Here is a 14,069-nt window from a genome sequence, read left to right as displayed (position 1 = left end):
AATGCCAGTTCTAAGTGATGCTAGTGTACTGCAATAACACTCACATCTGGAAATGCTGCCAGTGATTCATTTAGTCATTTAGGCACAAACATACAACCTAATAGTCTATCTGTGAGCAAAGCAGCTCTGCTTCATGTAGGGGTTTTGTTTATGCACAAGAAAATTATATAAATATTAGTCATCTCTATATTGTTTGTCATCACAGAATGGATTTAACCTAGCAATCTACAGTATGTAGTTAAGTTTAATGAAAAGCTTTATATATAGCAAAAAAAAATCTTGGAATGATTAAATGTCTTCTATGCACACAACGAATTATTACCATATTCATGGCATGCTCAGACTGTATGGAGGTTTTGTTCTGCTAAAACCCTCAACAAATGCTCGCCTGTAAAATGCTGTTTGCGTAATGGAGAAAATGACAGAAATAGAAAGTTGACTGAAAAGTAATAACTTTCCTGAAAAAAAGAGGGTGTTGTGGTTTCCAAACTTTGCTGAAGAAATGCCATCTGTCCCTGACATACATCTTGCGGAAAGATCTGAACTGAGTGGAAATTCAACTGAAGCAGGTCAGCCATTAACAACTTTTACAGATGGACAATGAAAATCCCAAGTGACGCTTTAATGCCAGATGATACTGGGACAATTTATGCTTTACTGAAAAAAACGTTTGCAATATTCTTCAGTTTCCAACAGACCTTTTTTGTTGCAGTTATTATAGCCATATCTACTGGTATATATTCACTTGTTGGCAATTTAACCCAATGGACTTCCCCATGGTTTTATAGGGATTCTTCATTTTAAAGTAGTTCCAATGAGAACTGTTGACAGCGAAGTATGTGGATTATTCAGAATAACCAGGGCACTGTTTCTAAGAAATATTTTATGGTAATTTTAGTCACGGACCACCATTTTGGTCAAGGCTGAAATATCTCAGCAACTATTGGATTGTCATGAAAGTTTATACAGACATTTGTGGTCCCCAATTTTAATTTGTCCAAGTTGTGTGTGGTTTATGATTACATTCCTGAAATCTAATGACATTCCCATAAGCTGTTTAGTGTTAATGTTAGCATACCAACACTATGGTTGTGAACTAGGTAACTATTATGCCTGCTATGCCTGCCCCCCCCCCACATGTTTAAATAAAGGAATGAATGTTTAAGTATTATTGTTCCTATTTTATTTATTTTTTTTACACATCAACTTTTGTATCGAGTATCGTGTACGTTTGGTGGCACTACGAGATTTTTGGTATCGTGACATCCCTCTTTGGCGCACTGTCACTAAAACAACCACCATGTCCTGCACTGGTGACGTATTTTTCTGTTATGTCCATGGCGGGGATGCATCAGGATACATTACACTTACACTAACACTACAAAAAGATATGCGGTCAAATGCATCCCAGACCACCTCTGCAAGTAGTTTGAGTGATCGGTACATTTGTGATCCAACTGCACAAGACTCATTGTAAAACCAAGTGTAAACAGGGTCTTAGTTTTGTTTGAAATTGTAGCTGATGGAGAAGACAAACAATATAACCTGTGGTTTTACCCATCATGCTTTGTGACAGGCAAAATCAACTACTCTCAGTGAATATTAGCACTAACCTTCCTGAAGTAACCTAAGTGATTGTACCTCCAAACTTTGCTCTGATGACACAGGCAGGTAAATGAGGACCATTACAGACCAACTATAGAAGCAGAAGGTTTATGGTCTCACCTGAGCTCTATAGTAAAGGGACGGTCCACCTGGATGGTCCACTCACACCGAGCATTGTTGGGGTAGCTCTCGAGCACCAAGTGGCCCTGCCGTTTATGGATCACTCCACCACACTCTGAAAAAACACATGGGAAAGAATTCAACTTTGAAAACTTGGTGCACTTTAAATTTTGGTGGCTGTTAATTACAGCTTAATTCTTATTTTGAGGGTCTACATTCAGCTGCTTTGGTTACCATTCAAGCCAAAAGCAATTGCATTTGACATTCCAAAGCCACTGCAAAAGGCCAGTGTTGTGCTCAACAACATAAAGATGCATACACACAAGGCAAAAAGGCCCACAGAGGCAACAAGGCATTCAGCTGCCTTTACAGGTTCTACTTATAATTAAATGTATGTTTGTTGGGCCCCTTGGCAGATTATTCACATATTGAGAACGCTGTAGCCAGTGTCCAAATGTTACATATAAAATTGTTTTATGTGATTCCCAATTGTTGACTTTAACTTGTCTTTCAGCTCCTCGCGGAAAACCTCCTGGGTATATGGCAGCATTCCAAGCTGGCATAGTTGTCCCAGATGAGGATAAATCAGCAGGGAAGGAAAGAACACATGAACATGGTATTCATTTCACTTATAGAAGAAAATCATTTACAGTAAAGCCATGTAGGATCCGCTAATTGGGAGAGAATGAAGAGACTTACTCATGCAATCTCCCCCAGACCAGCCAGGCCGACACTCCGCGCAGTATTTGCCAGTAATGAAGAAGTCATCCTTGGGGCCCCATGTCCCATTGTTACAGCGCTTACAGTTCTCAAATATACTGCAACCTGAAAGAGAGCCAGAAACAAAATGACATTAAAGTAATTAAAAAGTCAGGCTGACAGGTCAGAATACAGACAATACAAACAATTTGTATTGAGCATTTTAAAAGGGCTGTTATTGTTTGTCAGAATTGGGAACACTTTCCCCACATGGAATCCCAACCTCATCAGACCCCTGCCATGTTTCCTTTAAATCAACTCTGCTAAACTCATCACGCTTGTCCTTCACTAAAACAGAACACACAGACACAGACACAGACACACACACACACACACACACACACACACACACACACACACACACACACACACACACACACACACACACACACACACACACACACACACACACACATGTATTAGTGCTTCCTGAAATAGAAATGTGGAGAAAACCCCCTGAAATGCCTTCCTGGGAGGGTAGATTTTCACTTTATAGACTGCTTCATCCAATGAGAAGAGAAAGCAACATCTGACCTAAATACAATTATGGATTTTAACACAGGGCTAGTCACATGTTTGTGTTTAACAGTAAAAAGTTATGTAAATTCCAAACATAAATTTTTCCCTATAGAAGAAAACATGACATACTTCTACAGGCAGGTGGCATGTAGGAAAAGAACACGAAGAAAGCAGGAGTTTGGATGCGTGAGCTACAGCACATTTTTGTATATACACACCTGTATTTCTTACACAGACAATGATGCGCTCATCTCTGAGTACAAACACACCGATTTTCATTACGTTCCAAATCAAAGTTCAAATGTCGATCATTCACTCCTGCACTCATTCAAAAGGGTTCTGCCAAGAAGTGAAGAGAAGGAGCCAATATGAAGTTAGCCAGGAAACAAATTAGATCATCAGCCACAAATATTTTTCAATCTTTCTGTCATACTGTTTGTAATGGTACAGTTTAAACAGCTGTGCAGTTGACAGACATCACTTGGTCTTGCAAAAACTATACTGCAGATATTAGAGAAAGACCAGTTTCAAGAATGGAAATGTATGGGCTCAAACAGCAGATGTAGACTTTATAAAGAGAATGCCAACTTTTTATTCTGTTCACAAGGTAATGATGTTCGCTACGTGTCATAAATTAAAAGCACCCATTCAAATCTTATCACAAATCATATTTGCAGAGGTTCTACCTGGATGGATGATGCATGGGTCACACTCATTTATGGCGTTGCGGCAGCAGGGCACCGCATAGCCCACTGGAGTCCCCTGTAGGGGGCATTTACAGCGGATCACATCGTACTCGCAGCAGCCTCTGCACATAACGTTCCAGTCTGGGCCCGGGCAGTGGTTGTATAAATACCTGTAATCTAATGATACATCAGGGTCAGCAAACTCAGCAAATCATTTGAACAAGCAAGCAGGAAACATATGTTTATAGAGCATTTTATATGTGTACAGAGGTAGAGAGGAAGATGAGTAAAACATGGAGAAAATCAGGACAAATGTGGGGAAATTTGATTGGCCTTATGGGGAAATTTGTGCAGAAGCCTGAGCAGCAGTGGAAGGATTCTGACACACAGAACAGAATTGAATTATGAATCAGAAAGTGCTTCTTCTTTGTAAAGTTTTTACCCAATAAAAGCAATGTTTAATTGGACTGGAAACCAGTGATCCAAGAACCTTTGAACCTGAGTCGTTACAATTATGTAACAGTGGATTTAAAAGCTGAAACAGACAAGTGGAAATTCTCTTGTGGCAGATGTGGATGGAGAACTAACAGAAGCTGCACTTTAGACTTGGCACAACGTTGGTGCAGCATTTTTTACGTACCCTCCTCCCAGCCCTGCAATCATAATAACTTCTCTGCCCTCAACCCTCCAACCATTTAATCTTCCCGATACTCCCCCATCTAAAAACACACAGACACACTGTTTTTATTTGTAATAACAAAGCTGCACACTTGGCCTATTTGTTCTTTATATAAGTATTGTGAAACCAAGAATCTAAGACACAGACACACAAAAGCAGCAACCAGAAGCGATTAATCTATTTGTTTGCAGACGGTCAACTAGAGAGGAGAAGCACAGCTGTCTTGGAATGCTGTGAGTGGTCCCTGCTGCCCTTCCACATTAATGATATCATAAATTGCGTCTCAGTCCAACTACAATCTGGCCTTCTCCTCAGCTATTTCTCCTAGCAGAGACAGTGAGGTATGACAAACACACTGACATTAATCAAACAGAAAGTAGGCTGTGTAATGCCACTAATTCAACTTTAATGTGAGTGTCTTTTAAGGACAGAGTTAGTGGTTTACAAAGCTGATGCAGTCATTTAGTTGTTTTATGATTCTTGTCAGTTCTTCGGGTCATTTATTGTTTTGATAACATGGGCTCAGCTGGATTTGTGTATTAACCTTAAAGCATGTTTCGCAAAGCCAGTGACAACATGGAGTCAGTCTGCTCTCTTTGTGGCACAGGGTGCAATAAATCTCAGGACTATGACTTCATGTCACTCAAACGGTTTTTTTTGGACCATGGCGCCCGAACACGGCAGTCCATTACACAATGCTCAGGCTGTCACACTAACCGCCATTTTTCTTGTGGTAAAAAGGAATGTGAACTTACTCTAACTAACTCCTCAGCTTTGCATTTGAATCAAAGCTGACATTCTTGTATTGTCTTTTTTTGTTTGGTTTGGTATGCCTCCCTGAGACAAAAAAGGAGAAGCTCATAGTTTCTGTTGAGATTGTTGTTTTTGTGGATTTCTTTTAACCAAGTGTCAGGACCGCAAACATCCATGGTATGGGCATGGCCTGCATGTTTATAGAGATGTCTGTTGAGACAAGAAGAGGGCACTGTGCAAAGATTTGGATTATGCACCGTCCTGTGAGTCAAGTACAAATATGCATTATGACAAAGGCACAGCAAGTAAAAATATATTTTTTTTTTATTACAGACGTACTTAGAACTGTTATAATTTCAAGTTAAAAAGACATAAAAAAGCCCATGCTTTTTTAAGAGTACTCCTAGTTATGCATTGCACTTCTATAACATTGTCAGACTCACGATGGGCATTCAAAAAATAAGATTAAAATCAATGCAGCAGAACCGGAGATGCTGTCTTCTTTATTCCACACATTCTTCTTCCTTTTCAAAACCGGGCGCCTTCATTACCCACACTGCAACTCAACCTCCGCATCTCTGCTCGAGCCACTTGCCTCAAGCAGAGATGAGAAGCAGGCTACAGAGGTCTGGTAAACTCACTTCTTAATTCCACACCTCCGGATATTTGTTTTTCTTTTTTAAATTTGTAGTCTCAAATTGCCTCAAGTGACAGAAATGATGCATTAAAGCTGCTAATTGCTTGATTACAGTAGCCTGGCTTTTCAGTGGAGTCCAGGAGTCCATCCAACCTCTGGTATGCTTTCACTTACATACATTCAAATGCAGTTGGAAGCAACTTCATTTTTTAACAACTATGAATGTTGTTATGATTGCAGTATGACCCAAATTACAAAAGTAAGAGGCTGGGAATTGTCAAACTAGAGATGATGGACTTAAGCCATTGTTGACTGCCTCACTGGCCAATTTTATCTAGTCTTTAAACCACTACCAATACCATGCAATGAATAACAGTGCTGGATGGAAACAGGGTTTAAAAGGTGTGATGTCTGCCACATGGGGATTGAGAGGCGCTAACACCATATCCTCTCCTTATGGGACAGCTTTTCTGCTTCCTCGCTGAGGTTTGTAAAGGACGCTGGCTAGAGAGAGTGTGAAAACTGATTTATAGGACATAAACTTGAAAGGGTCAAAAGACTTTATGAGCTGGCCTGGTAATGTCATTACATGGATCACTGCTGTGTGACAAATGACATCCTATGGTTGTAACTGTCCTCGGTGCACTTATAGAGAAGACCCTGATTTACAGAATAATAGAATAGATCTGTATTTGTTAACTAGGGCTGGAAATGCTTCTTCTATAGACAATAACATGAAAGAGCATGCATGTATAAAGGGATTAGTTTCCAGAATTCCCACATGCTGTTTTCTTAATGCTCCTCCTTAAGGTAAATAAACACAGGCAGCAGTGTTTTCAGTTTATTCGCTGTGAATGGTTTCAGTTTGCTAACCTCCAGCTCTGTTGATAAGGCTGTTGTGTTTTTCTTCGACGCGTGACTCCGAGGTTTCTCCCCCAGTGCTGGACGCATGCTGGGGGAGACTTAAGGCCGTTTTATGGTTGTGCGTAGAATCGACGGCGTATCCCCGCAGACCCCTCTGTGTCTACACCGGACTCTACGCCGTAGCCTGACGTGCACCTCTCGAAAAATCTAACTACATGTCGCAACGATGCACGTCGCTCGGCCGTGGCTTGGTAGCGTTGCATTTCCCCAGACTCATTTCCTGGTTCTCTTTCTGAGAGAACCTCTCAGAGGGTTAACATTTCCTACTACAGATTTCCCACCTTGGTCAGAAAACACATGGGAGACACTTTGTTTCTCTCACTATGACTCTAGAGTCACTACTCACTCAGTGTCAGTCTCTCACTTCTCCCTCGCTCTATCACCCACTCCCCCCACACACACGCGCCGGCAAGTACAAACCTTAGGCCACTTACGTAGGCTATACGGCGAAAGCTCTGCGTGGAGCCTCCGCAGAACTGTAAAACAGGCTTTACAGTAACTGTGCTTTGGCTTGTGTCCCGCCAATTTGAATTTATTCATTTCAGCGATAGGCTTACTGCCTTGTAAAAATACATCTGCGAGGCTTCCAGGTCAACACCTGCAGGTAACTACAGACTGGACAGTAAGAGTTTCATGTGGGTTTTTCAGCACTTTAGGAAGGTCTGAACAGGTGTGGACGTGCATGTGTACAGGAGTAAGCCTACAAACAGAGGGTGCAAGCATCAGTACATGCATGAGCTCATCTTCAGTGTTTGGGCATTAAGCCTATCAGAAGCAATACCATTTCTTTTGAAATAGTTTTTGGACACAATGTATGTAATGGTTTTGCAAATGTGTGAAAAAAATGGACATGCAAATGTCACTGTCACTGACTATTCATCATTATGTTCCCCAGACCTGTAATTTAACCCAAGACTGTGGTTGTGGTGTGTCACTGGCTAATGTGTATTTAATCACAAACTGGAAGTGTTGACAGTTGTCAGAGAGGTACCCTAACAAGGAAGAAATTCATCCTATAACAAATAAACAAATAATTGCTTCTTTATTGTGTGTCATGGCTGTCTAGCACATTGTTCCATCCAATCTGTTTGATTTTTATGTGTTTTGGTATGTGTAATAGCGTCCACATATTTTCGCCATGCACACACAACTATTATTGTGTGTGAGAAGATGCTGGCACCAAGCCATAGAAACACAATTTAACAGCAGATCACAGAGTTTTTTTCCCCTCTTATGTAAGTGGTTTCTGTTTGTTTTTTTCAGTCCAGATGTTGGAGCTCCTGCGTACTCCCCAACATGCATTTCAAGAAGCCATAGAAATGAAAATAGCAGTGACACGGGCATCATAACAGACGCCCCGTTGCTTCGTGGAGACCTCTGTGGGTCACAAAGCACTCCCACCCAATCAGAAGCTTTACAGGCCAAGTTAGTGGGCATGTTTGAGCTGCACACCTTTCATGTGGATCCAGAGACTGACATCGTCATTACCGGGGGCAGAGATGTGGTCACGGAAATTCACGTGAGTATTGTGACCCTGCGTCTGACCATGATGCCCTGCTGGCCCACTGACCTGTGGAGAGCCACAGCAAACCCTGTCATCAGGCAAGAACAATCCATAAACTTCTCTCGTTATTGTTCAGTTTGGAATCAATTTTCTTACCATAAAAATATATTCTGTCCTAATATAAAGCTCACAGATACACATAGCTGTTCCACAAGCCCTGGACAATCAGCACTATTGATAAATGGATACACTCAAAAGGTGCTGCAGGGGCTGAATTTGACCCAAGAGACTCATATGCCTGCATCAGCTCCGAAACTGTTTTTGGGAGCATCTTCCTCTGTCGTAAATACAACCCAAGGTCAGAATTTGCTGTAATTTTGCATCAGCATCGACTTTTGCACAAGTTCACATTTAGAGCCAAGAGTCTCAAATAACTTGTATAATTGAGTTCTAATTTGATATAAAATGTTTTAAGAGATGCAGATGGGCACACTATTTTCTGTGACATTCAAACCCGTTACTGTCTTGTTAGCGTTTTTCTTGTTCACTTCTCAGAAACTGTATCTTATCAGTCTTATCTTGCTCCACACCGCTATCATAGCTGAGCTATTTTTAAATCCAAACAAAGCTAAAGAGCACAATGCGGAGACGGTGTGAGCGGAGCCCAGTGAGAAATTTAAAATGGGTTGAACATGCTTATCAAACGCAGCACAATGCTGTGACTGTGTCACCTATGTTGGACATGTATAACTCTATTCTGCAGGTTTGACCAAGTTATATAGCAGATCAACGTTTTGGGAAATATGCTTATTCGCCTTCAGAGTAAGATGAGAAGATTGATGCCACTCTCTTGTCTATATGGTAAATCTGCTGAAAATGGTAGCTTCATACCATCAGCAATTGATTAGCTTAGCGTATCTTAACTTAGCACAAAGACGGGAAACAAAGGGAAACAGCTAGCCTGGCTTTAAAGTGTATAATTAAAGTGGAAAAAAATGGCACGTTTTGATTTTATGGGGGTTATATGTTTATAACTAAGACTATTTCTTGGCTCTGAAGCAGCACTTACTTCTTCTTCCCACTTCAGACAGGGCTGCCCCCAACCAAGAAATAGTCCTGCCTAACCCTCCTTAAAAACACATAATCACTCTTCAGTTATTGTGCAGGTTAAACACATGAATAGCATGCTAATTTGTGAGTTTTAGAGGTGCTGGTAGGCAGATTTTGTTAACATTGTTAACATGACATTCCATTTAGACAGAGCCAGGCAAGCTGGTGCCACCTTTTTCCAGTCTTTCTGCTAAGCTAAGCTAAGCTAACTGGTGGTAGTTTCATATTTAACAAACAGTCATGAGAGTGGTCAATCAATCAATCAATCAATCTGCGCATCTAAGTCTCAGCAAGAAAGCGAAAAGTCATATCTTCCAAAATGCCAAACCATTGCTTTAACGTTCAGTTCACCTAAATTACAAAAAAAACACATTTTCTCACTTCCCCCTAGTGGCATCTACCAATGCAGACAGTGCCAGTTTTATTTGGCCGTTCTGCTTTGCATAATCCTTGCCACAACATCATTAAGTTAGACTTGTTCCTTGCCATAATTAAGTGAGAATTCATGTCAGAAAAAGTTCCCTGTGAAGAGAATGACAGGTTACAGTATATATCTAATGAATAAATTGTTTTCTCCTGACAAAATGGTGCTTATTTTATGCTGATGTATCATGGAAAAATAGTTGTTTTTATAGCAACTGTGAGTGCATGTATGTGCAAGTGTATAATTCCTTTTGCCTACTGCCCACAGCAGCTGTCTGGTATTTTGAGGTTGGAGTGATTTTGCTATCATGGAACAGGGAAACTCCCAGGAGAGCTGTGTGGCCATTGCGGATCTGAATGTAGCCCGATCCCAAGCACTGATCCCAGTGGTCATCCTGTAGATTTGCTTTAAATAAACTGCCCTCCGCTATGGAAACCACAAACTTATATCCTCTCACTCTATTACCCACTTTGGTGAAATGGTATATATGTAGGTCAAACAGGAGACTGAGATGTGCACATTTGTTTTCAGCATTTTCCTCCTAAACTTGGAATGAACTCTTGAGTCTGATATGACATACTATTTTTCCAAACTCTTGATCAGAAGCCATGTTTTTCTTCTTGTAAGCACAAGGCAAGATTTCACTTTCCCCAATGTAATATCATTTTTACGTGTGCTAACCTTGGTCTTTGTTTTCTACAGCACACTACCCAGTAGCCCTGACAACTTCCCTGTGGATTTTAGCTAAACACACTATAAGGAGAGTGTACAAGAACAGGACATCTTAGGATTCAGGTGGGTGGAGGATCCTAAACAGGAAGCCTCACATAGATAAAAAAAAAATGCATCAGTAGGGACGCCAAAACATGCACAAATAGACACACACACACACACACACACACACACACACGTAAACAGACATGTCCACAAAGACAAGATTTGTATGTAAACACCTCTGCTCTGCTTTGAGAAAAGGAAACTATTTCAGATTGCTCAACAGAATATATATCATCAGCTGATAATGCGCAATTATGAAACAAGCCGTGCTGAGAGTGACTCATCTGACAACAACATGAGTAAGCAAATCTGCCAGAGAGACCTCTCTAATCCACTGCAGCTTAATAACAAAGCTGTCCTCTGCCCAACCCTTGCCACATTCACCAACATTACAAATTGAAGGTATTATTTTACTGCCTAACCTTGCGACGATGAATCAGACAGAGGGCAGAGGTTTGGTTAGGCTTGGAGACAGTGTAAGGTATACACATTACCACAGCCAGCGTGATTGACTCAAACGTGACTCATGTCTTCCTGCAGCAGTTCAAGTGGTCACCCGGGGTAAACAGGCAGGGGCGATTTCAATCTCAGGGAGAGCACACTTTAGCATTTAAAGAGAAGCTCTCACACAAAAGGGAACAAGTGCCAAGATTCAACACCCCTATTAGGAGTCCAACCGCCTCACTTTACCTCAAGGAATGTGTGGCCACATCCAACTTCTTTTATTTAAGAGCAGAAAAACAATCCCACTTTCATTTCACACAAAGGACAACTGGAGTATGAAGATCACAGAGCCACTTTTCAAATGGGACACTACAATAACAAACCCACACATGGCAATCCCTCACTCTGTATTTCAGAACAAGAGTAAAAGTAAAGTCAAAGATTGCACAAACTTGTCAGTGCTGGTTTACTTTGCAGCCTCTGTAAAAAGCTGGATTTTACATCAATGTCTCTCTGTCGGTCTTCTTTTACAAGCCTTGCTGAGCGGTGTTGTGTTCTTAAAGGATAGAAGGGAAGAGAGGATGGAGAGAGTGATGCCGGCTTTTGAGAACAAAGAACTTAAACCAAGAGGTTGTGCCAAACATCGAGAGAGGGAGAGAAAGAAGAGCAGTGTAGTTAAAGTCTTTGCCAGTCTCTTACCGTAGGGCCAGGCTGCCACTTGAGATAAGAAGATGAAGAGGGAGATGAAGAGGAACCAGCCCTTCTTGTAAGAGATAAAGGTGCTGGTCCAGGGGGTTGTGTGGGTGCCCCCATGGGTTTGCCCCAGTTGCAGTCCCCGTCCCGCAGACAGCATGCTGCAGTCTGGAACTCTGTTTACTTTCTGAACTCAGCTGACATCACCTTCTCTTGGCCCTTCAGTCCTTCCCTCCCCCTTCCCTGTCTCTCTCTTTCTTTTTCTCTAAGTTTCTCTCTCTCTCACTTCTTCTTGGCTTCAGATTACAGCCCAGCCTCGCAAGGAGTTTCACCCAGTGGTCTCCCAAAAACTCTCCTCGCTCCACTCAGAGGACGACGTCACTGCTCTTGAATGAATGCAGGCTCCACCGTTTTATGCTTAACTCATTATGGTGTCTCTCACACACACACACACACACACACACACACACACATTGATGGAAAGCACATAACCACTTTGTTCTAAACTATGTGCCTTCCAAATTGACAAGACGGTTATGTGGTAAAATAATTTATGTCTGCTTCACTGCTTATGTTTTCATGTCTATGAAATCTTGAGGTCAGTGTTATTCAAGTTTACACCTTGCTAAGCTTGAAAACAGCATGTGGTGGTCTCAGAAAGCAGTCTGTGTCAAACAATGGCATTCAGTCAGTATTTATTGTAAGATTAAAGGAATGCTATTTTGCAAAATACTCTTGTTTGCTTTCTTGCAGTCAGGTGAGAAGATTGATACCACTGCAGTCACACTTGCAGCTGGCGCGTGCAAATGTGACGTCATGGGATCGCCGTGACTATTTATACCCGCGCTGGTGCTCGCGACACTAGTTGCAGTCTTCTCCTGAACAGAGGTGGCACTAATGAGCAAAGGCTACCGACGTTGCTCTTTCTACGGACTAGAAGAAGAAGAAAAAGGTAAACAACGGCAGAACTGGCAGCAGCATTGCCGTCAATGCTTCGATTTGATTTGATGACCTACTTTGTCGGATCAAGCCTTTCATTCACCATAAAAGAACTCATCTTAACCCAGTAAGTTTACAAGAGAGACTTGCACTCACTCTGAGAGTCCTGGCATCCGGTTGTCAGCGAACCCGTTCAGGCCTCCCGTTTCCGCTGAAAAAAAAAAGAGCCGTGCGCGACCTCTGCTCGTGCGCCATAAATCGGGCGCGCCGGCAGGATATTACGTAATTTTGACGTCACGATGGCGCGCGCCACCTTGGATGCGTCTAGTGTAAAACACGCATTAGATGGGAGAGAGGTATCAACCCTCTCATCTAAAGTCCCTTTCACACATTCATTGCAAACCTGAAATTGTCCAGATATTACCCGATTGAGCTGTACGTGAGAACGCAAATGCCCGAATCCGTCGGATCGGACATTAAATGCTCTTTACCCTGCCAGCTTCCTAGTACCGGCTTCATGAAGCAGTGCAATCCGCCACCCCTCGCCTACCATACGGAGTATTTCCAGTAAGAGAGAACGCATGGGACACTGACAATCTGCTGTTGTGTGAAAGGGAAACTCCAGACTATGTCAGGACCTGATTCATCTGACATTGTCCGGAGTTCATATGTGAAAACAACTTAACTCTTGGCAAGAATGTGATTATGTAAGCACATTTCCAAAAATCTCAAAACTATTCCTATAACAACTGTACAACAATATACACAAATACTATTTTAGACTATGGTTTCCTGATGAGCATTTTCTAATTGCTTTCATCAGTTTGATGCACTATTATTGTTAATGTTATCCTGCAAATTAAATGGTGGAGAAAATACATTTAGACAGCAGTCCTGCTTCCAAAAATGAAGACTGGAACAACAGAAAAGTAGCCAGTATAAACACGGTTGCTCAAGATACTTTTTTTGTTGTTTTCTGTTAACGGTTGTTATTCTGTATGATCTCCTGGGTGTGTTTTATTTCAGCTGGATACAGCACTGGAATTAATTCATTTGTTCTTTGCGCACTGGGACTCCAAGCTGCATGCGAGAGCTAACAGGGAATATAGATCAAACGACTCAGAGCCGCAGAACCAAATATCCGTAGCAGTTTCCCAAAACAGCAGGATTTAGACCATAGAAATAAGACATGAGCAGTGCATGTATGGGTTTGGTAGGGAAATTGAAAAACAGACCTAAATCAAGAAGGTTCATGAAGAAAATAAGAGGAATGAAGACATGGGGATACAGAGGGAGCAAAGAGGCAGGAAAAAAATTTAAATCAAGGAAGAGAGAGGGGGGAAAGGAAACACTGTCTGCCTCTCTGCACTCTCTATCCACCTTTCACCACCTCTCTACTGTTTGTCCAGATGCCTAATGATTTATTATTTGAAACCCAAGGCTTTTTAAGGTTAATGTGGACACTGGTTTCGTATTTTCAGAGAGGCTACATCTGC

The 14,069-nt window shown here is 41.6% G+C and overlaps 1 protein-coding gene across 2 annotated transcripts in view; it reads right to left on the bottom strand.

Annotated features, from left to right (window-relative positions):
* The window catches only part of pamr1 (peptidase domain containing associated with muscle regeneration 1), a 67,279-nt gene that overhangs the window by 13,222 nt on the left and 39,988 nt on the right, over positions 1 to 14,069 (bottom strand). The window contains exons 1-4 of one of the 2 annotated variants that reach the window (XM_031282594.2): positions 11,641 to 12,022; positions 3,690 to 3,866; positions 2,425 to 2,550; positions 1,726 to 1,840 (exon numbers count right to left, since the gene is read on the bottom strand). In XM_031282594.2, the coding sequence (XP_031138454.1) occupies positions 1,726 to 1,840; positions 2,425 to 2,550; positions 3,690 to 3,866; positions 11,641 to 11,794 (572 nt within the window). In that variant the 5' untranslated portion in view covers positions 11,795 to 12,022. Of the gene's footprint in view, positions 1 to 1,725; positions 1,841 to 2,424; positions 2,551 to 3,689; positions 3,867 to 11,640; positions 12,023 to 14,069 lie in introns of those variants that run through there. The other variant, XM_031282595.2, reaches the window with a different exon arrangement.

The sequence above is a fragment of the Sander lucioperca genome, chromosome 7, assembly GCF_008315115.2.
Source record: "Sander lucioperca isolate FBNREF2018 chromosome 7, SLUC_FBN_1.2, whole genome shotgun sequence".
NCBI lineage: Eukaryota > Metazoa > Chordata > Actinopteri > Perciformes > Percidae > Sander > Sander lucioperca.
This window is presented reverse-complemented; position numbering and strand designations above follow the sequence as displayed.